This window comes from Lolium perenne, chromosome 1 (assembly GCF_019359855.2).
Source record: "Lolium perenne isolate Kyuss_39 chromosome 1, Kyuss_2.0, whole genome shotgun sequence".
Classification (NCBI taxonomy): domain Eukaryota; kingdom Viridiplantae; phylum Streptophyta; class Magnoliopsida; order Poales; family Poaceae; genus Lolium; species Lolium perenne.
In genome coordinates this window covers 98,453,959-98,481,056 of record NC_067244.2, presented here as the reverse complement: position 1 = coordinate 98,481,056, position 27,098 = coordinate 98,453,959, and the positions used below count along the sequence as shown (strand labels likewise).

The window sequence follows — 27,098 nt, the reverse complement described above, 5'->3', positions numbered from 1 at the left end:
AAAGCACGTAGCATTCTTATGTCATATATATAGTAAGCATTAAAGTTGATAAACAAGGTCTAGACATATTAAAACCAGACAACTCATGTATATATCTACCCCTAACCCTAAACTCTATCTTATGAAGTCAATCATGAAGAGAAGTGGTTTTGGGTTTCAAACATGGAAATTTCAAGAACCTCCCAAAAGCTTTATTTTAGAGTGACTAAGCAGGATCCATGCTTACATTTTCATTTTCATATTTTAAACTTGTTTAAATCTTTGTCAAACCTAGGATTTGACCAAAAGATTCAAATGGGCATAAAATTCATAAAAAATCATAAAAATGAAAAGCAAAAGCATATAGTCTTCTTATGTCATATATAGTAAGCATTCAAGTTGATAAATTAACAAGGTTTTTGGAAATATTCAAACCATACAAATCATGTATCTACCCCTAACCCTAAACTCGGTCGATCTTATGAAGTCTAGCATGAAGAGAAGTCGTTTTGGGTTTCAAACATGGAAATTTCAAGAACACATCCCAAAAGCTTCATTTTAGAGTGACTAAGAAGGATCCATCCTTACCTTTTCATTTCATGTTATAAACTTGTTTAAATCATGTTCAATCCTAGGATTTGACCAAGATTCAAATGGGCAGAAAATTAAAAAAATCAGAAAAATGAAAAAACCAAAGTACATAGTCTTCTTATGTCATATAGTAAGCATATCCAAGTTGATAAACAAGGTTTGGACATATTCAAACCATACAAATAATGTATCTACCCCCTAACCCTAAACTCGATCGATCTTATGAAGTCTAGCATGAAGAGAAGTCGTTTTGGGTTTCAAACATGGAAATTTCAAGAACATCCTAAAAGCTTCATTTTAGAGTGACTAAGAAGGATACAGACTTCCCTTTTCATTTTCATGTTTTAAACTTGTTTAAATCTTGGTCAAACCGCCTAGGATTTGACCAAGATTCAAATGGGCATACAAATTCGGAAAAAAAATCAAAAGAATGAAAAACCAAAGCACATAGCATTCTTATGTCATATATATAGTAAGCATTAAAAAGTTGATAAACAAGGTCTAGACATATTAAAACTAGACAACTCATGTATATATCTACCCCTAACCCTAAACTCTGTCTTATGAAGTCAATCATGAAGAGAAGTGGTTTTGTGTTTCAAACATGGAAATTTCAAGAACCTCCCAAAAGCTTCATTTTAGATTGACTAAGAAGGATCCATCCTTACCTTTTCATTTCATGTTATAAACTTGTTTAAATCATGTTCAACCCTAGGATTTGACCAAGATTCAAATGGGCAGAAAATTTAAAAAATCAAAAAAATGAAAAACCAAAGTACACAGTCTTCTTATGTCATATAGTAAGAATATTCAAGTTGATAAACAAGGTTTGGACATATTCAAACCATACAAATCATGTATATACCCCTAACCCTAAACTCGGTCGATCTTATGAAGTCTAGCTTGAAGAGAAGTCGTTTTGGGTTTCGAACATGCAAATTTCAAGAACATCCCAAAAGGTTCATTTTAGAGTGACTAATTAAGAAGGATACATGCTTCCCTTTTCATTTTCATGTTTTAAACTTGTTTAAATCTTTGTAAAACCTAGGATTTGACCAAGATTCAAATATATGGGCATAAAATAAAAAAACAGAAAAATGAAAAACCAAGGCACATAGTCTTCTTATGTCATATAGTTAGCATTAAAGTTGATAAACAAGGTTTAGACATATTCAAACCAGACAAATCATGTATCTACCCCCTAACCTTAACTCGGTCTTATGAAGTCTAGCATGAAGAGAAGTCGTTTTGGGTTTCAAACGTTTAAGCCAAAAGCCCCTTTTTCAAATATTTCAAACTTATTCAAATTTGGTTCAAATTTGAAAGACATACAAGTTATAGCACACATAGTGTAACATCCCAGGTTTCCAAGAAACCTGAAGATGGTACCACACTATCTCAATAACGCAAGTATACAAAGAATTCTAAAATCAGGCAGCACCTACTTTGTTTCTTTGGACAACCACGACAGGCAAATAAAGGATGTTTATCAAATATCATCAATATAGTTCATAACATAACTAGAAGACATAAAGTACAATGATCGGAGCGACCAAAGGCTCGCATTATGTAATAATTTCAAAAGATTCAAGTAGATAGTACCGAAACAACTAATAATTTATGGATGCTATGTATAGGTGCTCTCTAAATATTATATGGGAACATGTGAGGTGATAAAGTGACGTGCTGTTTCTATGCCCGCTTCCCATGCATGTCGCTGATTTTAATACCTGAAAACCAAATGAAACGCAAGGGTGAGTACAGAAATACTCAGCAAGTACAATTGGAACCATAAGAACAATCATGAACAATGAAACATGGAATATCTTTGCTATCTTGAAGACTGAAACCAAATATCTGAATATGTCGCCGGACTAACCCACGAGCTAACAGTTCTCACCGAACTGAATTCGGAACTAGCCGCTCAGAACAGTTTCTCACCGGATTAACATGAAAAGAATTGCCCTTGGACTAGCTCATAAGCTAACAGTTCTCACCAAACTTTATTCGGAACTAGCCGCTTATGAACAGTTTCTCACCAAGTTAGCCTTGAAAATAAGAACTACGATGATATTGAAAATGTATAGCGAAACATAACGGAACAAGTTTGAGTTGAACAATCAAATAAAAGAATCTCGAACCAGATGAGAACAAGCAACCAAACAGTCACGCATGAATAATCATACAGAAACAAGGGGCTCGTCATGCACTTGCCTCAGCCTCGGCGTTCAACAAAAGAATTTATATCGGCACCGGAAATCCTCCCACCTGTTGATAAAATAAGACTCAGAAATTCTACACCAGGATAAGTTAACAATACTTCTTCTATACTGTGCACGCCTGTTGTTCTAGTGTAAGTTAAGAATCCTGGCGCAGGCTAGTGTTCTTATTCAGACAGCCTAATTTCAGGGAACTAAAGCAAACTGGTACTACTCTCTTTTTCTTGTAAACAAGTACTACTAATCAGTATGCTACTCCAAGACTTGTGTGTTTGTACCACAAATTCCTAGACGAGACAAACATCAAGAAAGCAAGTGCTAACTACCGGATTCCCTTTGAGTTAGAAATAATCAGAACTTGGCTGCCTCATTTACTACTTGATTTTGTAAACAAAAATTTATCAGAGAGTACTAGATCTACACGCCTTCAACCAGCAGCATATTTCTTTGATCTGAATATACATCAGCCAAACAACCAATCAATCGGCCACGCGCCTATAGCACAGATTTCAATGTAGCAAACCAAGTCCAGACTTACTGAATCGCTCATGGAAAGGAAAAGGAATACAGGGTCAGCGAGGAGGCAAACCAAATTGATGTTGAGGGCACACCTAGTCCGGCCTTGTCTTCAGAATATGCGTCAGGTGACTCCGGCGAGGTTCAAGTCAGCAGTCTGGGATCCGTACTCAAACTACAGGATGGAGATTGGAAATCCTTGATGCGGCGGCGCCGGCGGCTGTCGAAAGACTAGGGCTTAAGAGTTTGATGAGGATAGGAGCCGGTTAGGTTGGGCTTTGTATTTATTTGTCTTTTTCTTTCAGTCCGGATAGGTTGTAGTTTAAGGTTAAGGGAGCAACAATTTTTATTAAATTTATGCACATCTCAAAGGAACTTACAGATTAACAACCCAATTCTTTTTTTTCCATCAGCTTAAACAGAACCCATGCATGGTCTAATATCTCCTCACAGCCCATGTTTTCTTTAAATAAATAAAAAAATAAAACCTGGTCAACTATATTCGTTTTTTATCAAAAATATTTTTTTAGAAAATCCGGGGTATTACATTCTCCCCACCTTTAATGGAATTCGACCTCGAATTCTTACCGTCAAGATTTGTTTTCTTTTAAGGATAAAAAAATATTTCGATCTAAGATCAAGCATACACTGGTCTTCTCTTTACAAAAAGTTCCTAATAAGAGTAAAGACTAATGACACACATCAGGTTCACCCTCCAACATAACAAGAATTAATAGTGAGAGTAGTTGGTATGGGGGCCAATCCATCCCACACTCAAACTATTAAATCCATACGTAGGTAGGTAAATCTTGCATCCTAGCTCTCGGGCATCCTCACTGATTTAGCAAAAAGAGTCACAGCGAGCACACAAAAATCTAATCTATTGTTGTGTCAAAATGTTCCAAAGTTCAGGCATGAGAACAAGAAGTCTTCATGCAACGCAGCACAAGGTCACCACTTTTAATGGTCGTATCCCAAAAAGAGTATTAAAAACCTGATGGAAACACTAGATAGGTTGGCTTCTAACTATGAGATAACTGAGTTGAATGAAAGTAAGAAAAAAACTTTGGGATAGACAGGGCGCAAAGAAAATATTTACCTAAAGCCCCATCACGGTGACCTTGAGAGGTTGTTTGTTTGTTATAAGCTCCGGCAGGTGTTGAGGTTGAAGAATTTCCAACTAATTGTTGCGGTTGGCGAGGAGCAGGTAGCTGGGGCGGAACATATGGAGCTGTAATTGGAGGTGGATGGCCGTAGTAGCCAAAGTAAGGATGCTGATATGGATGAGGTGGAAACTGGGGAGGTGCAACTTGGGGGGCCGTCATCATATGTACTGACCCATCTGAGGATCTGACACCTAGAGGCTCATCATTGGAAGAAATGGATAATGTTGTCCCTGCGGAAGGACTGGTCAATTGCCACTTGATAATGGAGTTAGGATTTTTCTTGCAAACACGTTTCATGTGACCGGTCTTGCCACAATGGTCACAAGATCCCGAAAAGTCACACTCAGAAGCACGGTGACCTTGACCGCACTTGAAGCAAATCAAGCCCTGTCCTGGGATGGGTCGAATGAACGATGTGATGTTGGAATGTGGCGCTGAAAAAGGATGAGCTCCTGATTGATTGGGGTTGGCGGACTGTTGAGAATGTGCACCTGACTTGGACTTCTTGAGAGCAAGACGCTCCGTAAGCTCACTCCCATCATGATGACTTCTCTTGTGCTTACTACTCGAGCCACTAGTACCACTTGTACGAGCTGCCTCTGCCTGTGTGAGTTGAATCTGTAGCTCCATTCCCCTAGCCTGTTCCACCACACTGAAATACTCATTCGGTCGATTAGCTCCCATGACATGTCGATATTCTGAATTAAGCCCCTCAAAGAATTTTCTAGCTTTCTCACTCTGATTCTGATTTATGTGATCCACAAAATGAGCAATCTTACTAAACTCCATCTCGTACTCATCCACTGTCTTGTCACCTTGCTTGATATTCCTTAGGGCAACATCCATCTTCTCCGTGAATGAATCTGGGTAGTATTTGCTAGTGAATTGCTTAACAAAAACATCCCATGTAGGCGGTCCATGGGCTGGTGTCCACGCTGCACGAACTCCTTCCCACCACATGTCAGCGAGACCCTTCAGTTGGAAAGCTACATAGACAATTCTGTCCTCTTGTGTCATCACAGATGCATCCATGTATTTCTCCATGCCGCGAAGCCAACTTGCAGCGTCCATGGGTGTCCCTGATCCATCAAACTTGTCCAGCTTCATATCTAGCCATTGGGTAAGCGTCATGTTTGAAGCACCATGTCCATCACTATTAGCAGATTGACTCACTTCTGCATCCTCATGATTACTATGCTCAACATCTGATCCCTCTACACGGCCGTTGCGGCCAACGCGACCCCGCCTTGCATGAGCTCGGCCACGAGCTCGACCTCTACGTCTCGGCGGCATAACTATACTACAAATTATCCATAATTAACATGTAACATCCCTAGTTTTCAAAATACAAAAACCTGCATGCATTCATGGCATCCTTGCATTTGTTCATTTATACATAAAATGTTAAGCACAATTGACATAACCATAGCTACATATCCTTTATGCAAAGAACCTTATCATCCTACCATGCTAATTTGTGTCTAAACATTGTTCTCTGTTGTTCAAAACAAAGCCTGGAATATTACAAAATTTTAGAAATTGGTTTGGGTCAATTTGGATACCTAAAACTAAAGTTATGTCAAAAACAGTAAAAAAAAGGAAAAATGGAAAGAACAAAAAAAAAAGAGAAAACGGTTCGGACTGGCCAAATGGGCCAGCCCGACCGCGTCGGCCCAAACACGGCCCGCACCGCACCGCCTCTCCCCTGCCCCTTTTCTTTTTCTGTTCGGTCACCGATGGGTGGGGCCCGCACGTCAGCGGGGCCCGCACGTCAGCTTCTTCTTCCACACGTGTCCGGGCAGGACTCTACCTCCGCCGTTGCCTGCCTAGGTCTACTCGGAGCGAAATCGCAGCCGTCCGAGTCGCCCTCGACGTCCGTGCCCCCTCCCTATATAAAGCGCCCCGCCCAGCACTTTTTCCCTCAGACCGCACCCGCCGCCGCGCCGCCTAGATCCGCCGATTGCTCGCCGTAGCGCCGCGCCTGCCGCCGCCTCCAGCCGGCCGCCGCGACCGCCCTAGCCCGCCAATCGCCGCGCCGCCGCCACCAAGCTTCACGCCGCGCCGCGCCGCACCCCGTCCGCCCTCGCCGCTGCCGTTTGTCGCCGGGAGCGCCGCCGACGCCGCCCGCCGGAGCCGGCCGCTACCTCCCTCCATTACTGGCAGGCAAGGTGAGCCCCTCCCCTTCCTTTTGTTTTTTTATTTTTTTTTCTTTTCTTTTAGCGTTTAGATCTGAGCCGTAGATTAGATCTAACGGCCACGGCCAGCCCGGGGGGGGGGGGGGGGGGCGATCCGCGTGACTCTCCCGCGGCCAATCAGAGCGCGCCGCGTGGCAGTCCCAGTCAGCGCCCCGGTCAGATCTGGTCAAACTTGTTTAAATTCGAATTTGAATCCCAGATTTGTTGTCCAAACTTGTAAAATTCGTATAAAATCAACCGTAGGGCCAAATTTTGTAAATTTTATAGTTTCGGAAAGCTTACAATCTGTAGAACACCATTATGCCATAATATAGTATATGTACTGTGTTAGTTTTCGCATCAAATTACAATTAGAGAAATAGACCAGATTACACTATAAAAATTGTATAAAATAATCTACTAGTCCAAATTCGATGTTTTTGTACTTTCTGGAATCCTCAGAACATGTACTTCAACTTGGTATAGGATTTGTACAACTTTGATACGTTCACAAACTTGCTTTAGTAAAATCTATCCAAATCAGTAATTCGAAGATAATTCAAATTCTATAAATCGTTTTCGAATAATTCCAATTGCACTACTTCTGTATTACTGTAACCTATCCAGGGAGGTCAAACTCATATTTTTACAACACATAATGCTTGCAGTAGCAAATTATTAAGTTTGTATATGTTAAGTAGATACTCGGTTAATGATTTTTCTAAATTAAATTAAATGTCCAGAATATTTTATTAATATGACACATATCAGAGAACACATAATGCAACACTTACACACCACCTCTTTTGTGAAATTAAATGGTTTCATAGCATGCATGCATACATGTCTATGATTGCTCATATCGAATGTATGTTTATTTGTTGAAAATTGTTTGAATAGATTGTGGAGGAGATCAAGGTGGTGCTTGTGATTGCTGTGATTGTGCGGGTTGCTTTGATCAAGGCAAATGACACTCAAATACCTACTTATTTTGTTAAGCATTAGAGTTTTATAAATTAGTATGCATGGTAGGATTTTGTTTTCGAAAGTTATGCTATGCTTATTAATCCTAGTAGTGTGTAGCCATCCATGAACCCTTGCTAGGATTTTTAGTTTCCTAGCAATAACAAAGTGCCACTGCTGTTTTGATCTAATTTGGATTGTGAGTATTGGGAATTAAAATTAACAACTTTAAAGAATCACCTGGGTGGATTGTTTGTGTGGTGGGCGGCTGCTCAGGGCTCCGACCCTGGAGTAACCAGTGGCAGGTGGGTGCCTGAGAGTGCGCAGTTGAATAGTGGTTGCTCTAGACTGCACCTCTGGTTTTCACCAGGGGATCGTGCGGGGGTTTATTATCTGTAATGGTTCTAAGCCTGTGAGTTTCACTTGTGGATGGCCACCCAGGATTAAAGAGATTAATATGTCGTCCATGTTTTAGTTAGCTTCCAGTGCAGCCTTATGGTATTATGGGCTCTGCCGGGATTAAGTAAGTTGTGAGGCCAAACTTGTTGCTTGACATGATGATGTGGCTAGCTACCAAACGGGAACGGGTCTAGCTAGTTATGGTTGAAGCCTCCCTCTGAAAGATCTTGTCTCATTTCTTCTCTTGGGAAGGGTGGGTCGTAAGGTGAAAGTGCACAACCTCTCGAGAGTAAACCTAAGATCTTAGCCGTGTCCCCGGTTACGGACAATTTGAGCTTTCTAGGCAGGGAATGTACGGAAGAATCTCATCATCTTTTCTGAATAAGTTAAAATTTGAGTAGCAACTGTTTATGACATCATTATGATTTTTTGTAAAATGTTTTGATTTGAAATAAAATGTAGGATAAAATTGGCTTTGTGCAAATTTGCCTAAACTCCACCTGCCAAATATCATGTAGATAGCTATGCCCAAAACATCCACCATATAAGTGTCATTTGCCAGTACATCATTGTACTGACCTCCATTCGTGGGGCTGCATATTCAAACGTGCAGGTTCGTCTGAGGAGGAGTACTAGGTAGGATCTCGAGTCTACATTCCAACATGTCTGCCTGTGGCGCATGAAGACAATGGAGGCTCACTGCAGTTATTTTCCGTTGTGTTTGCTTTGAACATTTATATTTGAGCTAGTCTATTTTGGCTATGCAATTTGTAAGACTTTATTTTATCTCCTGAGGATCTGCGTTGTAATAAATTTGATACTATTGCTATGATTACTACATTTGAAATGTGTGTGCTATCAGTGATCCCGGGAATAGCACTATACACAGGTATCCTGCCTTTATTTAAAAGGTAGTGATGAGGTCTAAGACCCCGTGTGTGGCCCGATCTCGCGGATTGACTTCGAAACCAAGGGGGAAGATGGGAAAACGCGAGGAACACGAAGAACACGGCGATGAACACGAGGAACTCCGAGACTCACGCACACACACAACCCGATACACCCGATGCTTACCTCCGTGGCTCGATGGACCACGCCAATAGAATCTCCGAGGAAGAGACACGCGGTAGAATTCCCCGGGGAGAGATTGGGATTGGAGAAGAAGAGCTTGGTGAGGGAGAGAGAGTATCTTGTACTAGAATCTCACTCAACAAGTTCCAAATCAACAACCAAGGTTGCCTTGATTACAGAGGGATGATACCCAAGGGAGACTAAGCTCAAAGTTAGGTTTGAGTTCAAAACAAGTCTAAAGAGCTAAAGGGGCGTCCTGGGGGGTATTTATAGTCTTACAAGGCGTCATGGGCCGAAAAGGTAAGTTCGGGCCGAAATTATAACTTAAGTCGTGCAGGCCGGTCAGGAGGCCGGTCAGACCGGGCCGGTGACCGGGCGGGCCGGTCAGGGGGCCGGTCGACCGGGCGGCAACCGGGCTCGGGGACCGGGCGGCGACCGGACGAGGCTCCAAGTCCTTCGGATGGCGCCCGGATGTCACGAGCGCAATTCCCGGTTGCTGACCGGGCGGTCCGGTCCGGAGGCCGGTCAGACCGGGCTGTGGACCGGGTGGTCCGGTCGGTGAGCCGGTTGACCGGGTTCTGGACCGGCCGTCCGTCTTCTCTTCCTTGCGCTCTTCGGGCGACTTCCTGTCCAGCTCCACGTCCATCTTCATGTCCATCCTCTTGTCCAGCTGCTCCTCTCCACCCTGAGACCAAGTCGTATCCTCCTCTTGGTGACCTTGATGCTCCTTGTACCTAATGACACATAACACGTCGGCATGAGGTAGCAATCCATCCAAAGGTGTACCAAGATCAAGGGTGGTGAGGAGCGAGTTCACCTCATCATGTAGTGCTTTGACTCGGGCTCGTGTCATCGGTCCACTTGGGGACTTGTTGGTCTTGGTGTAGCGACGTCGGTGACCGGGGCTACATCATCTCCCCCCCCTTGGGAAAGAGTCGTCCTCGACTCTTGCACCTCCTCATCTCCATGATAGGGTGACAAGTCCGAGACGTTGAACGTGTTGCTCACCAAGTACTTGGATGTCGGTATGTCGATGACGTAAGCGTTGTCGTTGATTCGCTTGAGGACCTTGAAGGGGCCATCTCCTCTTGGCTTGAGCTTGGAGTTGCGCTCATGAGGGAACCTTTCCTTTCGGAGGTGGATCCAAACGAGGTCTCCTTCTTCGAATATCCTTGCCTTCTTCTTGGCGTTGAGGCGGTTGGCTTGACGAAGAACATGTTCTTGTATGGTTGCCCTTGTCTCTTCATGTAGTTTCTTGACGGCGGCGGCGCGCTTGTCGAAGTCCATGTTGATGCGCTCGTGGAGGGGAAGCGGAAGTATGCTCGAGTGCCGTGTAAGGTTCGAAGCCGTAGACGACCATGAAGGGGCTCCTTGATGTAGTCTTGTGCTTGGCGCGGTTGTAGGCGAACTCGGCGTGAGGAAGGCACTCCTCCCATGACCTCAAGTTTTTCTTCACGAGGACCCGTAGGAGGGTGGAGAGGCTTCGATTGACCACTTCCGTTTGGCCGTCCGTTTGCGGGTGCGATGATGATGAGAACAAGAGCTTGACTCCAAACTTCGCCATGATTGACTTCCAAAGATAACTCATGAACTTGACGTCTCGATCCGACACAATACTTTGCGGTACTCCATGTAGGCGAACGATTTCCCTGAAAAACAATGAAGCAATGTGTGAAGCATCGTCGCTCTTATGGCAAGGTATGAAATGAGCCATCTTAGAGAATCTATCCACTACAACAAATATGGAATCATGACCATGCTTAGTGCGAGGCAAGCCTAGAACGAAATCCATGCTAATATCGGTCCATGGTGCATGAGGAATAGGCAATGGCATGTAGAGACCATAAGGGTTGGAGGTAGACTTAGCTTGTAAGCATGTTGTGCACCGACGGCAAAGGCGCTCCACATCTCGCTTCATCTTTGGCCAATAGTAGTGGGTTGAGAGCATGGCATATGTCTTGTCACGGCCAAAGTGGCCCATAAGACCGCCACCATGAGACTCTTGCAAAAGCAATTTTCGAAGCGAAGACGCGGGAATGCAAATCTTGTTGGCTTTGAACAAATAGCCATCATGCAAATAGAAATCATCCACTCCTCGCTCAACGGAGCACTTCTCAAAAATGGGAGCAAAGAAAGAATTGGAAGGATAGAGTTCTTTGATCTCTTCAAGTCCCAAAACATGAAAATCCAAACGAGTTAGCAAAAGGGTGTTTTTGCGGGAAAGAGCATCCGCCACAACATTGTCCTTGCCCTTCTTGTATTTTATCACATATGGGAAGGACTCAATGAACTCGACCCATTTTGCATGTCGTTTGTTCAAGTTGTGTTGGCTTTTCAAATACTTCAAGGACTCATGATCGGAATGAATGATAAACTCTTTTGGCCAAAGGTAGTGTTGCCAAACTTCAAGAACACGAACCAAAGCGTAGAGCTCCTTGTCATATATAGGATAGTTGAGGCGTGCGCCATCTAACTTCTCACTATAGTATGCCACGGGTTTGCCCTCTTGCATAAGAACACCGCCAATACCAAGCCCACTTGCATCACACTCAATCTCAAAAGTTTTGGCAAAATTTGGAAGAACAAGAAGTGGAGCTTCGGTAAGACGTTTCTTCAACTCATCAAAAGCATTTTGTTGGGCCTTGCCCCAAACAAACGGAACATTCTTCTTGGTAAGCTCATTCAAAGGGCAAGCGATGGTGCTAAAGTCTTTCACAAAGCGGCGATAAAAACCCGGCAAGTCCATGGAAGCTTCGGACTTGGCCAACATTGGTAGGAGTAGGCCAATTATGGATGGCCTCCACCTTGGAAGAATCAACTTCAATCCCATTAGCGGAAACCACAAAACCAAGAAAAACCAATTTGTTTTGAGCAAATGTGCACTTGGGGAGGTTAGCATAAAGCTTTTCATGGCGCAAGATGCACAAGACTTCTCTCACATGTTGCACATGGTCCTCGAGGTTTTTGCTATAAATAAGAATGTCATCGAAGTAAACAACCACGCTCTTGCCAATGAGAGGACGCAAGATGTGATTCATGAGGCGCATGAAAGTAGATGGTGCATTGGAAAGACCGAAAGGCATAACGAGCCATTCATAGAGACCAAGTTTGGTCTTGAATGCCGTTTTCCATTCATCACCAATAGCCATGCGGATTTGATGGTAACCACTACGCAAATCGACTTTGGAGAAAATCGTGGCACCACTAAGTTCATCTAGCATGTCATCTAAACGCGGAATGGGATGGCGGTAACGGACGGTAATGGCATTGATGGGGCGACAATCCATACACATCCGTTGCGTCTCATCCGGTTTAGGCACAAGGATCACGGGAACCGCACAAGGGCTAAGGCTTTCTCGGACGTACCCTTTGGCGAGGAGATCTTGAATTTGGCGGTTGATCTCCTTGGTCTCTTCGGGGTTGGTGCGGTAGGCGGCACGGTTTGGGAGCGGAGCGCCGGGTATGAGGTCGATGCGGTGTTCGATGCCTCGGAGTGGTGGTAGTCCACGAGGGAGCTCGTCGGGGAAGACATCTTGGAATTCCTGCAAAAGAGACAACAAAGACGGAGGAATGTTGGTTAAGTCGTTAGTCTCCGACGAGGGTCCCTTGCATATGAGCACATAGTGTAATATGGTGGATGGGTTCTCTTGGAGCTCTCTCCACTCACTCTTGGTGGCTAGAAGGACACTCTTGGGCTCACTCATATATGGCTTGTGGCGCTCACTATCTTTGTGGTGGGTCGCTCCCTCTCCTCTCATCTCACTATGGGTGCGGAGTTGTGCCCTCGCTTAAAGCCTTCGCATTATCCGCGATGATTTGGCTAGGAGTCATCGGGCGCAACTCGAACTTCTTGTCGTTGACCTTGAAGGTGTATGTGTTGGAGAGTCCATCATGTATAGCCTTCTTGTCATATTGCCAAGGGCGGCCAAGCAACATGTGGCACACCGTCATGGGTACCACGTCACACTCGATTGTGTCCTCATAAGGGCCGATCTTGAAGTTGACGGTGACGGTATGTTGTATCTTGACGTTGCCCTTGTCACTCAACCATTGGATATGGTAAGGGTGAGGATGCTTGCGGAGAGTGAGGTGGAGCTTCTCACACAACTCGGTGCTCGCAAGGTTATGGCAACTTCCACCATCGATGATGACCTTGATAGACTTGCCACCAATTCCGGCACGGGTTTGGAAGATGTTGCACCGTTGTTCTTCCATATCATGAGGTTGTGTGGTTAGCACCCTTGTGACCACAAGTGAGGGACTTGGGTCATGCTCACATAAGAGAGGATCTTCTCCACTATCTTGCTTATAAGCTTCTTCACTTTCCACGGCGGCTTGCACAAGGGCTTCATATTCATCCTCATCAAGAGTCTCGATGTCACCATTCTCCATAGTGATCATGACCTTGGTGTTCTTGCACTCAAACGATTTGTGACCTTGGGTGCCACACTTGAAGCAAGTGACACTAGAGGGTCCCGTGGATGCCTTAGAGGAGGCGGTGGAGGAGACCGTTTGCTTCATTCGACTTTGGATAGTCGTCTTCTTGGAAGGTGTAGAGGATGCGTCGGCCTTGGCACTTGTAGCTTGAGGAGTTGATGTAGTAGGAGGAGTCGATGTAGCGAACTTGGAGGAGAAATAGGACTTGGCCTTGGAGTACTTGATGTCCTCAATCACTTGGCGCTCGGCCTTCGATGCTTGGTGGACTAGCTCAACCATGTTGGAGTAAGGTTGGAACTCGACAATCCTCTTGATGGGATAAGTAAGGCCATTGAAGAAGCGAGCAATGGTTTGCTCCTCGGATTCTTGGATGTTGGCTCGCATCATAGTGAGCTCCATCTCCTTGTAGAACTCCTCTACGGTATTGGTGCCTTGCTTCAACTTTTGGAGCTTGTTGAAGAGGTCTTTTCATGTAGTGCTTTGGGACAAAGCGAGCATGCATCTCCTTCTTCATATCTTCCCAAGTGTCAATAGGAGGTTCACCCTTTTCTTCGCGAAGAGTGAGGACTTGCTCCCACCAAGTGTTGGCGTAGTCTTCAAACTCGAGTGATGCCATAGCCACTTTCTTGGCACCGGAGTAGTTGTGGATGCGGAAGATCTTGTCCACCTTGAGTGCCCATGAGAGGTATGCTTCAAGGCGTCGTTTTCACCTTTGAACTTGGGCATGTTGAACTTGAGCTTGCCATACATGTTCTCTTCATCCTCCAAGTTTCTTCTACGAGGAGGGGCGCCGTCAACTCTTGCGGCTAGAGGTGGAATAGGAGGTCTTCTATGGCCAACCATAGCATTGGGTTGGCGGTGGAGTTGAACACTTGCTTCACTTGGTTCACGGTGAGGATGTGGTTGAAGATCTTGTCGCGGCTGAGGACGATGCTCAATGTTGGGTCTCTCATCTTGATCATGGTGTAGTTCTCCTCGTCCACGTTGATCATGGTGAGGGTGGCGACGAAGATCTCGCCGAGGTGGATCTTGAGGGTCTTGGTCTTGTGGATGGCCATCACGCCCATGGTGGGCATGGCGATCCGCTTGGTGTCGATCTTGTGGAAGGTCTTGAGCTTGTGGAGGACGCTCATGTGGACGAGCATGGCGATGTATTTCTCCACGCCTAGAGTTGGAGCGGGAGTCTTCATGACGAGCATGTGAGCGATGAGGTCGATGATGGTCTTCATGCCTTGAAGAAGAGCTTGGGGACGAAATGCCACCATGAGAGTAATGGTCTTCATGCCTTGAGGAAGAGCTTGATGAAGAGGAAGTAGAGCGGTGTCGACGATGGCGACCCAAGTTGGTGATGGCGCGCTCGAGGCTATCCATGCGCCGCTCCATGTTGGCATCATTGGCCGCCATTTGGCCATTCAAGTTGTCCGTAGCTTCACGAAGAAGGGCCAAGTCGTGGTTCACGGTGGAGAAGTTGTGAGCCACTTCATTGTATTGCTCATCGATGCGCGTCTCGAAGAGGGAGAGTTGCTCCTTGAACTCTTGTCGCTAAGGGCCCATAGGTTGTGTTGAGTAGCCAACCTCTCGGTGTTGCGAAGGATCTCTTCATCCCTATTGGTATCTCCGTTCCTATCCATGATGGAAAGACAAGAACTATGTTGTGTATGTTAGTGGAAGGAGACTACCTCGCACTCTTACCAAGGTAAGATAGTATTGAGGCAATCCACCAAACCGGAAGCAAGATCAAGTGTATCGGGAACACACGCAAAACCACACGCAAAAGCTAGCAAATATGGTGTTAGGCGAGTGTTGTGGAAAGCCAAAAGACAAATCCAAGATCGAGTATGTTGTCAAAAGTGGGTGAGGTCCAAAAATCCAAATGTCAATGTGAAGATCACTATAAACACGGAAAAAGATGTGGAACATACACACGAGATAAACGGGGTTAGTGCAACCAAAAGTGAGCGGAAAAGTGTATGTATAAGTGCTCGGTGTCACACTAACACAAGGAGAGCCAAAGCTTTGGTTGCAAAGGAAGAGACAACAAGATTCACACGTGGCCTCTCTTCTCCTATCTCTCTTTGCTTACAAGCTTTTTCTCTTTTGTATATGGCGGCACTTGCACTCGTTTGTATCTTTGGTGGCACGTGGACACTTTGTATGTATGGGCGTATGGATGTATGGATGTATGGATGTATGGTGCTACTCGCACTCTTTTTATGTTTTTGGGGCTTTTTGACGCACTATGTTAGCGTTAGCCTCGCTTTTGCTATCTTGCCACACGAGTGTTTGCTTGGGTGCCTTACTCAACGCGACACACACACCTCACAATGCGGGGCCACGTGCAATGTCTCGCAACACTAGACAAGCAATGCTCGATGGGATAGATCGCAAAAGGAAGAGGGGTTACAAGGTGACCTGCAAGTTATACCTGCGAAGATGGTGGTGGTGGTGGTGGTGGTGGTGTAGATCGCCGGAAGACGAGGTCGAAGGAGTGGCGTTGCGTCGCCCGGTCGGAGGCCCGGTTGGACCGGGTTGTGGACCGGCTTGCCCGGTTTGCCGCCCGGTTGACCGGGTTCTGGGCCGGCCGGCCGGTCGTGGGCCCGGTTGACCGGCTGCTCAACCGGATTTCGCGGGATGAAGCTTTCTCTCTCCTGTTCTTCACGAAAACCAAACCAAATCGACCAAATCGAAGGGAAACGATGGAATTGGAGGCTAAAAGTTGGGGAAATAGTAGATCAAGCACAACAACACCAGATCCACGGACCAAAACCACTCAAAACGCAACCAAATCACAGATCGGTCAAGAGGCAATTTAGGGCTATTTTTGGGGATTTTTTGGAAAATTTTCTAGGAACGAAATCGGGTGGGTGGGAGGTCAAATCCGCGGTAACCAAGAGCTGCTGATACCATATGATGAGGTCTAAGACCCCGTGTGTGGCCCGATCTCGCGGATTGACTTCGAAACCAAGGGGGAAGATGGGAAAACGCGAGGAACACGAAGAACACGGCGATGAACACGAGGAACTCCGAGACTCACGCACACACACAACCCGATACACCCGATGCTTACCTCCGTGGCTCGATGGACCACGCCAATAGAATCTCCGAGGAAGAGACACGCGGTAGAATTCCCCGGGGAGAGATTGGGATTGGAGAAGAAGAGCTTGGTGAGGGAGAGAGAGTATCTTGTACTAGAATCTCACTCAACAAGTTCCAAATCAACAACCAAGGTTGCCTTGATTACAGAGGGATGATACCCAAGGGAGACTAAGCTCAAAGTTAGGTTTGAGTTCAAAACAAGTCTAAAGAGCTAAAGGGGCGTCCTGGGGGTATTTATAGTCTTACAAGGCGTCATGGGCCGAAAAGGTAAGTTCGGGCCGAAATTATAACTTAAGTCGTGCAGGCCGGTCAGGAGGCCGGTCAGACCGGGCCGGTGACCGGGCGGGCCGGTCAGGGGGCCGGTCGACCGGGCGGCAACCGGGCCTGGGACCGGGCGGCGACCGGACGAGGCTCCAAGTCCCCTGGATGGCGCCCGGATGTCACGAGCGCAATTCCCGGTTGCTGACCGGGCGGTCCGGTCAGGAGGCCGGTCAGACCGGGCTGTGGACCGGGTGGTCCGGTCGGTGAGCCGGTTGACCGGGTTCTGGACCGGCCGTCCGTCTTCTCTTCCTTGCGCTCTTCGGGCGACTTCCTGTCCAGCTCCACGTCCATCTTCATGTCCATCCTCTTGTCCAGCTGCTCCTCTCCCCCCTTTGACCATGGCGTATCCTCCTCTTGGTGACCTTGATGCTCCTTGTACCTAATGACACATAACACGTCGGCATGAGGTAGCAATCCATCCAAAGGTGTACCAAGATCAAGGGTGGTGAGGAGCGAGTTCACCTCATCATGTAGTGCTTTGACTCGGGCTCGTGTCATCGGTCCACTTGGGGGACTTGTTGGTCTTGGTGTAGCGACGTCGGTGACCGGGGCTACATCAGGTAGGGTGCTACAAAATGGTATCAGAGCATAGTGTTGCCTGTAGGATCGAGACCCTAGGAATTGGAAAACCATAGGATACAAACTTGTTTAAAATGATAATTATGAAAATTTATTTCTGCACTTATCTATTCTTTTGGATTCCTTTCTAATCTTGCCTTCTCTTATAAAATTTTAGATGGCCGACTACGACGAGACGTTTTGTGCTGGAGACGCACCTTTCTACCTCAGCAGCATATTGTTTGATATGTCATCACTAGTTGGGATACCACCTCCGGTCATCCAGGGTAGACAGTTGTACAAGGAACATGACACAGAGGCTTGGTTGATCAAGACCTTTATTCCAGGAAGTGATGATGACCTTGATGACCCGGGCATGACATATTCCGACATCTACCCTGATTGGGAGAATTCTGTGGAGATCGCCATCCAGGGCGCCATCGCCCGCATCCGCCACAAGTTCCACCGTAAGATTCCCCCGACGTCGCCGTACTATCAATTCGGTGAGCGTGCAGGAGATGGTACCCCACTCCGCCGCATGGGTGCTCGGAATGAATCGGTTTGTCGCAACTATATGATCGAGAGGGAGTTTGTGTCCGCTAACTCCGAGATGCTGCTGAGGAGGCAAACTACCTTGGTGACTGAAGCCAGGTAGACGCTCCAATATGCCAACGCCAGAAATATGCAGATGGAAGCAGCTCTATTGGCCATAGATGACAAGAGACTGGCGCTAGAAGAGCGCATCGCCCTTCTGGAGGATCCAGTGAAGCTGGAAGAGAAGATAATCATTAGCGACAACTGGGCGAAGGCAGTCCAGAAGACAATAACGATGATGCTGGAGAACAGGGCCATTGAAACTAAGAAGCATGATGAGGTGAAGAAAGAGAATGACGCTTTGAAGATGGAGAACAAGCTTCTGAAGGAAACAATTGAAGAACTCTCGGCTGGGAAAGAGGAAGAAGATCCTCAAGAGAGGCTCATGTTTAACTCTGATGGTGAAGTAGAGCCAGTTGCGGAAGAGAAGAAGAAGAAGAAGAAGAAGAAGAAGAAGAAGAGGAAGACCAGCCAGGAGTCCTACCCCTTAGCATGCTATGGAGCGATCAAGAGACGTTAGAAGATCCCTTTAGACTATTAGGTTTTCTAGTTCATTACGTTTCTTTGTATTGTCCTACTATCTGATGTAAGGCAGTACCAACTATCTTAGTCGTATTTTCGAAACTCGATAAGTTTTAAGTAAAAGTTTGAAATTTCTAGTTTCAATGTTTCTGTTTGGTTGTGTGACTTGTTTGTGCATGGGTAGGAAATTTTACTTCCTAGATCTGTCTATCTTATTCTTATCTGTGCTAAAACTATACCAGATGCCGCCAAGACGTGACCCAACTCAGGATGCACTGAATCAGATGATGACAGCTCAGGCACAGCTCATGCAGATGATGACCCAGTTCATCCAAGCCGCCCAGAACAACAACAACAATCCACCACCACCACCACCTCCACCACCGCCGCCACCTCCACCACCACCACCACCCCCAGTGGATAGACTCGCCAGATTCCTGAGACTCCGACCAGCTAAGTTCTCCAGTGCCACTGAACCTATTGTAGCTGATGACTGGCTGCGCTCTGTCAACAAGGACTTAGTCACCTGCGAGTGCACGGAGGCTGAGAAGATTAGGTTCACCGCTCACCTGCTGGAAGGACCTGCTGCGATGTGGTGGGAGACTTATCAACTCACCCATCCAATAGATGGCTTAGACTGGGAAATATTCAAGGAGGGATTTCGTACCGCCCACATCTCCTCGGGCATTATGAATCTCAAGAGAGATGAATTCCGCAGTCTGAGACAGGGAGGGAGAACCCTGAAGGAATACATGGATGACTTCTGTACCCTGGCGAGGTATGCCCCTGAGGACATTGACACAGATGCTAAGAGGAAGGAGAAGTTCCTCAACGGACTTAAGGGTGAATTGAAGATTCCATTGTCGGTAGCTTACGCACCCAGTTACCAGTCCCTACTTGATCAAGCCATCACCTTGGACAACAATATCAAGAAGGAGGAGAACCGCAAGAGGAAGTTTAGCAATAAGAGTCACACTGAGCCATTCCACAAGAAGCACCATTCTTCTGATGGGAATGGAAGTCATAGCTCACACAGGCATAACGGTCATTTCAACAAGGGGAATGGCAACAATTTCAATGGTCACAAGTTCAATGGAGGATCCAGGGGAAATCATTCCAATGGGAATCACAGTGGAAACAATGGCCGTCACAATGGGGGTAACGGACACCCCAATGGAAATAATGGCCAGCACCGACACAATTCAAGAGACTTGTCCCATATTACCTGCTACAAGTGTAAGAAGACTGGGCACTTTTCCACTGATTGCCCGGAGAATAAGTCCGCTGAAGCTACCAAAGCAAATTCATTCCAGAAGGGACAGGTGAACCATCTCAACGTGGAGGAAGTGATGAATGAACCTGACGCTGTGATGGGTATGTTTCCACTCAACTCATTTACAGCATTGGTTTTATTTGATACTGGTGCATCGCATTCATTCATATCAAGAGCTTTTGTGAATAAAAATGGAATACCCACTGAAACAATAGGAAAACCAATTAAAGTAAGTTCCCCTGGTGGAGAGATGATAGTTAATTCTGGATGCAGAGATTTGATTTTAGAGATTGGCCCCTATAAATTCCCCGCTCACTTAGTAATCCTAGAATCACAAGGTTTGGATGTTATTTTGGGAATGGACTGGATGACAACCTATAGAGGAGTCATAGATTGTGTGAGTAAATCAATCACTCTCACAACCCCCGAGGGAAAACGAATTAGGTTCAAATCCCGATTGGACTTTGGAGAAATAAGGCTGGAAAATCTTAAGGGGGTTAGCCTAGACCAAGTACGCATAGTCAAGGAATACCCTGATGTTTTCCCTGATGAGCTACTAGGAATGCCTCCTCATAGAGATGTGGAATTCCTTATAGAACTGCTTCCGGGCACAGGCCCTATAGCAAAGAGACCTTACCCTATGTCTACTGATGAGTTGAAGGAACTCAAGAAACAGCTGAAGGAGCAGTTAGGAAAAGGTTTCATTAGGGAGAGTTCGTCGCCGTGGGGAGCGCATGTTCTGTTTGTTGAGAAGAAGGACAAAAGCCAGCGTTTAGTTATGGATTACCGTTCGCTAAATGAGGTTACCATCAAGAACAAATACCCCCTACCTAGAATCAATGATCTTTTTGATCAGTTGGTTGGAGCTAGTGTGTTTTCCAAGATCGACCTTCGGTCTGGATATTTTCAGCTCAAGATTAGAGAACATGACATTCCCAATACAGCCTTTGTCACTAGATATGGTTCATATGAGTATACGGTGATGCCTTTCGGGTTAACCAATGCTCCCTCATACATTATGAATATGATGAACAAAGTGTTCATGGAATTCCTCGACAAGTTTGTCGTAGTCTTCATTGACGACATACTTATCTATTCCAAGAGCGAAGAGGAACATGAGAAACACCTCCGCCTAATATTGGAGAAACTCCGAGAACATCAGCTATATGCCAAGTTTAGTAAATGCGAATTTTGGCTCAGTGAAGTAGGATTTCTTGGACACATCATATCCAAGGAAGGGATTGCTGTTGATCCATCCAAGGTAGCAGCTGTGACAGAATGGGAACCACCCAAGAACATTGGAGAAATTCGTAGCTTCCTGGGATTGGCAGGATACTATAGGAGATTCATTGAGAATTTCTCCAAGATAGCCAAACCAATGACTGAGTTGCTGAAGAAGGAGAAGAAATTTGTTTGGACTGAAGCATGTGAAGCCAGTTTTCAGGAATTGAAGAAGAGATTGGTGTCTGCACCGATCCTGTGTTTACCAGATCTGGAGAAGGAGTTCCAAGTGTACTGTGACGCGTCTCACCAAGGTCTGGGAAGTGTGTTGATGCAAGAAGGCAAGGTAGCATCTTATGCTTCTAGGCAACTCAAGAAACATGAAATCAATTACCCCACACATGATTTAGAGTTAGCTTCAGTGGTTCATGCACTGAAGACTTGGAGACACTATTTGATGGGGAAACGATGTGAAGTATTCACCGACCACAAGAGTTTGAAGTACATTTTCACCCAGAAGGAATTGAACATGAGGCAAAGAAGATGGTTGGAACTCATCAAGGATTACGATCTGAGTTTGCAATACCATCCTGGTAAAGCAAACGTAGTGGCAGATGCCCTAAGTCGTAAGTCTTATCTGAATTGGCTATCGACAGAGGATCTACCTGAAGATCTGTGCAAGGGATTGAAGGACCTTAGTTTGGAAATAGTGCCGGAAGGCTTTGTAGCATCCTTAATAGTACAACCTACGTTGATGGATAAGATAAAAGAAACCCAGAAGGGAGACGAAGATATAGAGAAGATAAAGGAAAACTTGAAGGAGGATAAAGCGAAAGGTTTTAGTGAAGATGTGCAGGGTATTGTCTGGTTTGGAAAGCGTATTTGCGTAGCAAATGATCCTGAACTTAGGAAGCTGATATTTCAGGAAGCTCATGAGACACCATATTCCATTCACCCTGGCAATACCAAGATGTACATGGATCTGAAGGAGAGATTTTGGTGGAATAAAATGAAGCGAGACATCGCTGAATATATAGCCAAGTGTGATGTGTGTAGCAGAGTGAAGGCTGAACATCAGAAGCCAGCAGGATTATTGCAACCACTGAAGGTTCCAGAATGGAAGTGGGACCAAATCGGCATGGACTTTATCACTGGATTACCCCGAACAAAATCTGGTTATGATTCGATTTGGGTTATAGTGGATCGTTTGACAAAGGTAGCTCACTTCGTGCCCGTGAAGACCACTTACACTAGCGCTAAGTTGGCAGATATCTATAAGAAGAGGATAGTATGTCTTCACGGAGTTCCTAAGAGTATTGTGTCTGATAGAGGTACCCAATTTACCTCGCATTTCTGGAAGCAGTTGCATGAGTCCTTAGGAACTAGATTGGAGTTTAGTACAGCATTTCACCCTCAGACAGATGGACAGACTGAGAGAGTGAATCAGATCCTGGATGATAGTTTACCGTATGCGGAGTTCTCCTAGAACAATAGCTACCAAGCCAGCATAGAGATGTCCCCATTTGAAGCCCTGTATGGGAGAAAGTGTACCACGCCCCTGCTGTGGAGTGGAGTAGGAGAAAGGAGTTTCTTTGGACTAGATATTATCCAGGAAGCCGAAGAAAAGGTTAGGCTGATCAAGGATAGACTGAAGGTAGCACAATCTAGACAGAAGAGCTATGCTGACAATAAGCGTAGAGATGTCTCGTATGAAATAGGCGATAGAGTGTATCTCAGAGTGTCACACCTTCGAGGAGTCAAGAGATTTGGAATCAAGGGAAAGTTAGCCCCAAGATTCATCGGACCGTTCAAGATCTTATCTCGCAAGGGAGAAGTAGCTTATGAGATAGAATTGCCAGAGATTCTTTCAGCAGTTCATAATGTGTTCCATGTCAGTCAGTTGAAGAAATGTCACCCTGAGATGTCAGAAACGCCATTAAAGGATACAGTACCGCTCGAGGAAGTTCAATTGGAAAGTGACTTGACGTATGAGGAGAAACCCATTAAGATCTTGGAGAGAGCTGAAAGAAATACTCGCACCAAAACTATCAAGTTCTGCAAGGTCCAATGGAGTCACCATACCGAGGAAGAGGCAACTTGGGAACGCGAAGACAGTCTTCGAGAAGATTACCCACACCTATTTGCTAGCCTTTCCGAAGCCCGAGGACGTGCTTCATCTTAAGGGGGTTAGTCTGTAACATCCCTAGTTTTCAAAATACAAAAACCTGCATGCATTCATGGCATCCTTGCATTTGTTCATTTATACATAAAATGTTAAGCACAATTGACATAACCATAGCTACATATCCTTTATGCAAAGAACCTTATCACCCTACCATGCTAATTTGTGTCTAAACATTGTTCTCTGTTGTTCAAAACAAAGCCTTGAATATTACAAAATTTTAGAAATTGGTTTGGGTCCTTGGATACCTAAAACTAAAGTTATGTCAAAAACAGTAAAAAAAAGGAAAAATGGAAAGAACAAAAAAAAAGAAAACGGTTCGGACCGGCCAAATGGGCCAGCCCGACCGCGTCGGCCCAAACACGGCCCGCAACGCACCGCCTCTCCCCTGCCCCTTTTCTTTTTCTGTTCGGTCACCGACAGGTGGGGCCCGCACGTCAGCGGGGCCCGCACGTCAGCTTCTTCTTCCACCCGTGTCCGGGCAGGACTCTACCTCCGCCGTTGCCTGCCTAGGTCGACTCGGAGCGAAATCGCAGCCGTCCGAGTCGCCCTCGACGTCCGTGCCCCCTCCCTATATAAAGCGCCCCGCCCCGCACTTTTTCCCTCAGACCGCACCCGCCGCCGCGCCGCCTAGATCCGCCGATTGCTCGCCGTAGCGTCGCGCCTGCTGCCGCCTCCAGCCGGCCGCCGCGACCGCCCTAGCCCGCCAATCGCCGCGCTGCCGCCACCAAGCTTCACGCCGCGCCGCGCCGCACCCCGTCCGCCCCTCGCCGCTGCCGTTTGTCGCCGGGAGCGCCGCCGACGCCGCCCGCCGGAGCCGGCCGCTACCTCCCTCCATTACTGGCAGGCAAGGTGAGCCCCTCCCCTTCCTTTTGTTTTTTTCTTTTTTTTTCTTTTCTTTTAGCGTTTAGATCTGAGACGTAGATTAGATCTAACGGCCACGGCCAGCCCAGGGGGGGGGGGGGGGCGATCCGCGTGACTCCCCCGCGGCCAGTCAGAGCGCGCCGCGTGGTAGTCCCAGTCAGCGCCCCGGTCAGATCTGGTCAAACTTGTTTAAATTCGAATTTGAATCCCAGATTTGTTGTCCAAACTTGTAAAATTCGTATAAAATCAACCGTAGGGCCAAATTTTGTAAATTTTATAGTTTTGGAAAGCTTACAATCTGTAGAACACCATTATGCCATAATATAGTATATGTACTGTGTTAGTTTTCGCATCAAATTACAATTAGAGAAATAGACCAGATTACACTATAAAAATTGTGTAAAATAATCTACTAGTCCAAATTCGATGTTTTTGTACTTTCTGGAATCCTCAGAACATGTACTTCAACTTGGTATAGGATTTGTACAACTTTGATACGTGCACAAACTTGCTTTAGTAAAATCTATCCGAATCAGTAATTCGAAGATAATTCAAATTCTATAAATCGTTTTCGAATAATTCCAATTGCACTACTTCTGTATTACTGTAACCTATCCAGGGAGGTCAAACTCATATTTTTACAACACATAATGCTTGCAGTAGCAAATTATTAAGTTTGTATATGTTAAGTAGATACTCGGTTAATGATTTTTCTAAATTAAATTAAATGTCCAGAATATTTTATTAATATGACACATATCAGAGAACACATAATGCAACACTTACACACCACCTCTTTTGTGAAATTAAATGGTTGCATAGCATGCATGCATACATGTCTATGATTGCTCATATCGAATGTATGTTTATTTGTTGAAAATTGTTTGAATAGATTGTGGAGGAGATCAAGGTGGTGCTTGTGATTGCTGTGATTGTGCGGGTTGCTTTGATCAAGGCAAATGACACTCAAATACCTACTTATTTTGTTAAGCATTAGAGTTTTATAAATTAGTATGCATGGTAGGATTTTGTTTTCGAAAGTTATGCTATGCTTATTAATCCTAGTAGTGTGTAGCCATCCATGAACCCTTGCTAGGATTTTTAGTTTCCTAGCAATAACAAAGTGCCACTGCTGTTTTGATCTAATTTGGATTGTGAGTATTGGGAATTAAAATTAACAACTTTAAAGAATCACCTGGGTGGATTGTTTGTGTGGTGGGCGGCTGCTCAGGGCTCCGACCCTGGAGTAACCCGATGGCGAGGTGGGTGCCCGAGAGTGTGATTGAATAGTGGTTGCTCTAGACTGCACCTCTGGTTTTCACCAGGGGATCGTGCGGGGGTTTATTATCTGTAATGGTTCTAAGCCTGTGAGTTTCACTTGTGGATGGCCACCCAGGATTAAAGAGATTAATATGTCGTCCATGTTTTAGTTAGCTTCCAGTGCAGCCTTATGGTATTATGGGCTCTGCCGGGATTAAGTAAGTTGTGAGGCCAAACTTGTTGCTTGACATGATGATGTGGCTAGCTACCAAACGGGAATGGGTCTAGCTAGTTATGGTTGAAGCCTCCCTCTGAAAGATCTTGTCTCATTTCTTCTCTTGGGAAGGGTGGGTCGTAAGGTGAAAGTGCACAACCTCTCGAGAGTAAACCTAAGATCTTAGCCGTGTCCCCGGTTACGGACAATTTGAGCTTTCTAGGCAGGGAATGTACGGAAGAATCTCATCATCTTTTCTGAATAAGTTAAAATTTGAGTAGCAACTGTTTATGACATCATTATGAATTTTTGTAAAATGTTTTGATTTGAAATAAAATGTAGGATAAAATTGGCTTTGTGCAAATTTGCCTAAACTCCACCTGCCAAATATCATGTAGATAGCTATGCCCGAAACATCCACCATATAAGTGTCATTTGCCAGTACATCATTGTACTGACCTCCATTCGTGGGGCTGCATATTCAAACGTGCAGGTTCGTCTGAGGAGGAGTACTAGGTAGGATCTCGAGTCTACATTCCAACATGTCTGCCTGTGGCGCATGAAGACAATGGAGGCTCACTGCAGTTATTTTCCGTTGTGTTTGCTTTGAACATTTATATTTGAGCTAGTCTATTTTGGCTATGCAATTTGTAAGACTTTATTTTATCTCCTGAGGATCAGCGTTGTAATAAATTTGATACTATTGCTATGATTACTACATTTGAAATGTGTGTGCTATCAGTGATCCCGGGAATAGCACTATACACAGGTATCCTGCCTTTATTTAAAAGGTAGGGTGCTACAGAACAACAGCAAATCATATGCATTCCATACTCAAAAGGATAAGATAAACAAACAAACAAAACGTTGAACCGTCAATGCAATGCATTTCCCATAAACCCCATCCTATCGTGCACAAGTGTGTCAAATTTAATTATTTAATTATTAGTCAAGTTTTAAATTGTTAATTTTGGAAACGTGGAGTAAATTTAAGTTAAGACTATAACATAGTTGTTTTACAATCTATTCCAAAGATCTAAAACCTAGGCTCTGATACCAACTGTAACATCCCAGGTTTCCAAGAAACCTGAAGATGGTACCACACTATCTCAATAACGCAAGTATACAAAGAATTCTAAAATCAGGCAGCACCTACTTTGTTTCTTTGGACAACCACGACAGGCAAATAAAGGATGTTTATCAAATACAATCAATATAGTTCATAACATAACTAGAAGACATAAAGTACAATGATCGGAGCGACCAAAGGCTCGCATTATGTAATAATTTCAAAAGATTCAAGTAGATAGTACCGAAACAACTAATAATTTATGGATGCTATGTATAGGTGCTCTCTAAATATTATATGGGAACATGTGAGGTGATAAAGTGACGTGGTGTTTCTATGCCCGCTTCCCATGCATGTCGCTGATTTTAATACCTGAAAACCAAATGAAACGCAAGGGTGAGTACATAAA

At 45.1% G+C, this 27,098-nt stretch overlaps 2 protein-coding genes and 1 long non-coding RNA gene across 3 annotated transcripts; 2 read left to right on the top strand and 1 right to left on the bottom strand.

The window, feature by feature from the left end:
- Positions 1-1,987: 1,987 nt before the first annotated feature.
- On the bottom strand, positions 1,988-5,786 carry LOC127297865 (uncharacterized). The gene is made up of 2 exons (XM_051328005.2): positions 4,405-5,786; positions 1,988-2,300 (listed from the first exon to the last, which is right to left on the bottom strand). Exons 1-2 carry the CDS (start codon positions 5,762-5,764, stop codon positions 2,263-2,265), a joined length of 1,398 nt encoding a protein of 465 aa, XP_051183965.1. The 5' UTR covers positions 5,765-5,786; the 3' UTR covers positions 1,988-2,262.
- A 1,754-nt stretch (positions 5,787-7,540) lies between these two features.
- On the top strand, positions 7,541-8,854 carry LOC139830681 (uncharacterized). The gene is made up of 2 exons (XR_011743797.1): positions 7,541-7,608; positions 8,621-8,854. It is a non-coding gene; the product is annotated as an uncharacterized lncRNA (long non-coding RNA).
- Positions 8,855-18,178: 9,324 nt separating this feature from the next.
- On the top strand, positions 18,179-22,586 carry LOC139832818 (uncharacterized). Its single transcript, XM_071822778.1, has 4 exons — positions 18,179-18,490; positions 18,849-18,931; positions 19,073-19,980; positions 21,757-22,586. The coding sequence occupies exons 1-4, from the start codon at positions 18,179-18,181 to the stop codon at positions 22,584-22,586; spliced, it is 2,133 nt and encodes a 710-aa protein (XP_071678879.1).
- Positions 22,587-27,098: the final 4,512 nt, after the last annotated feature.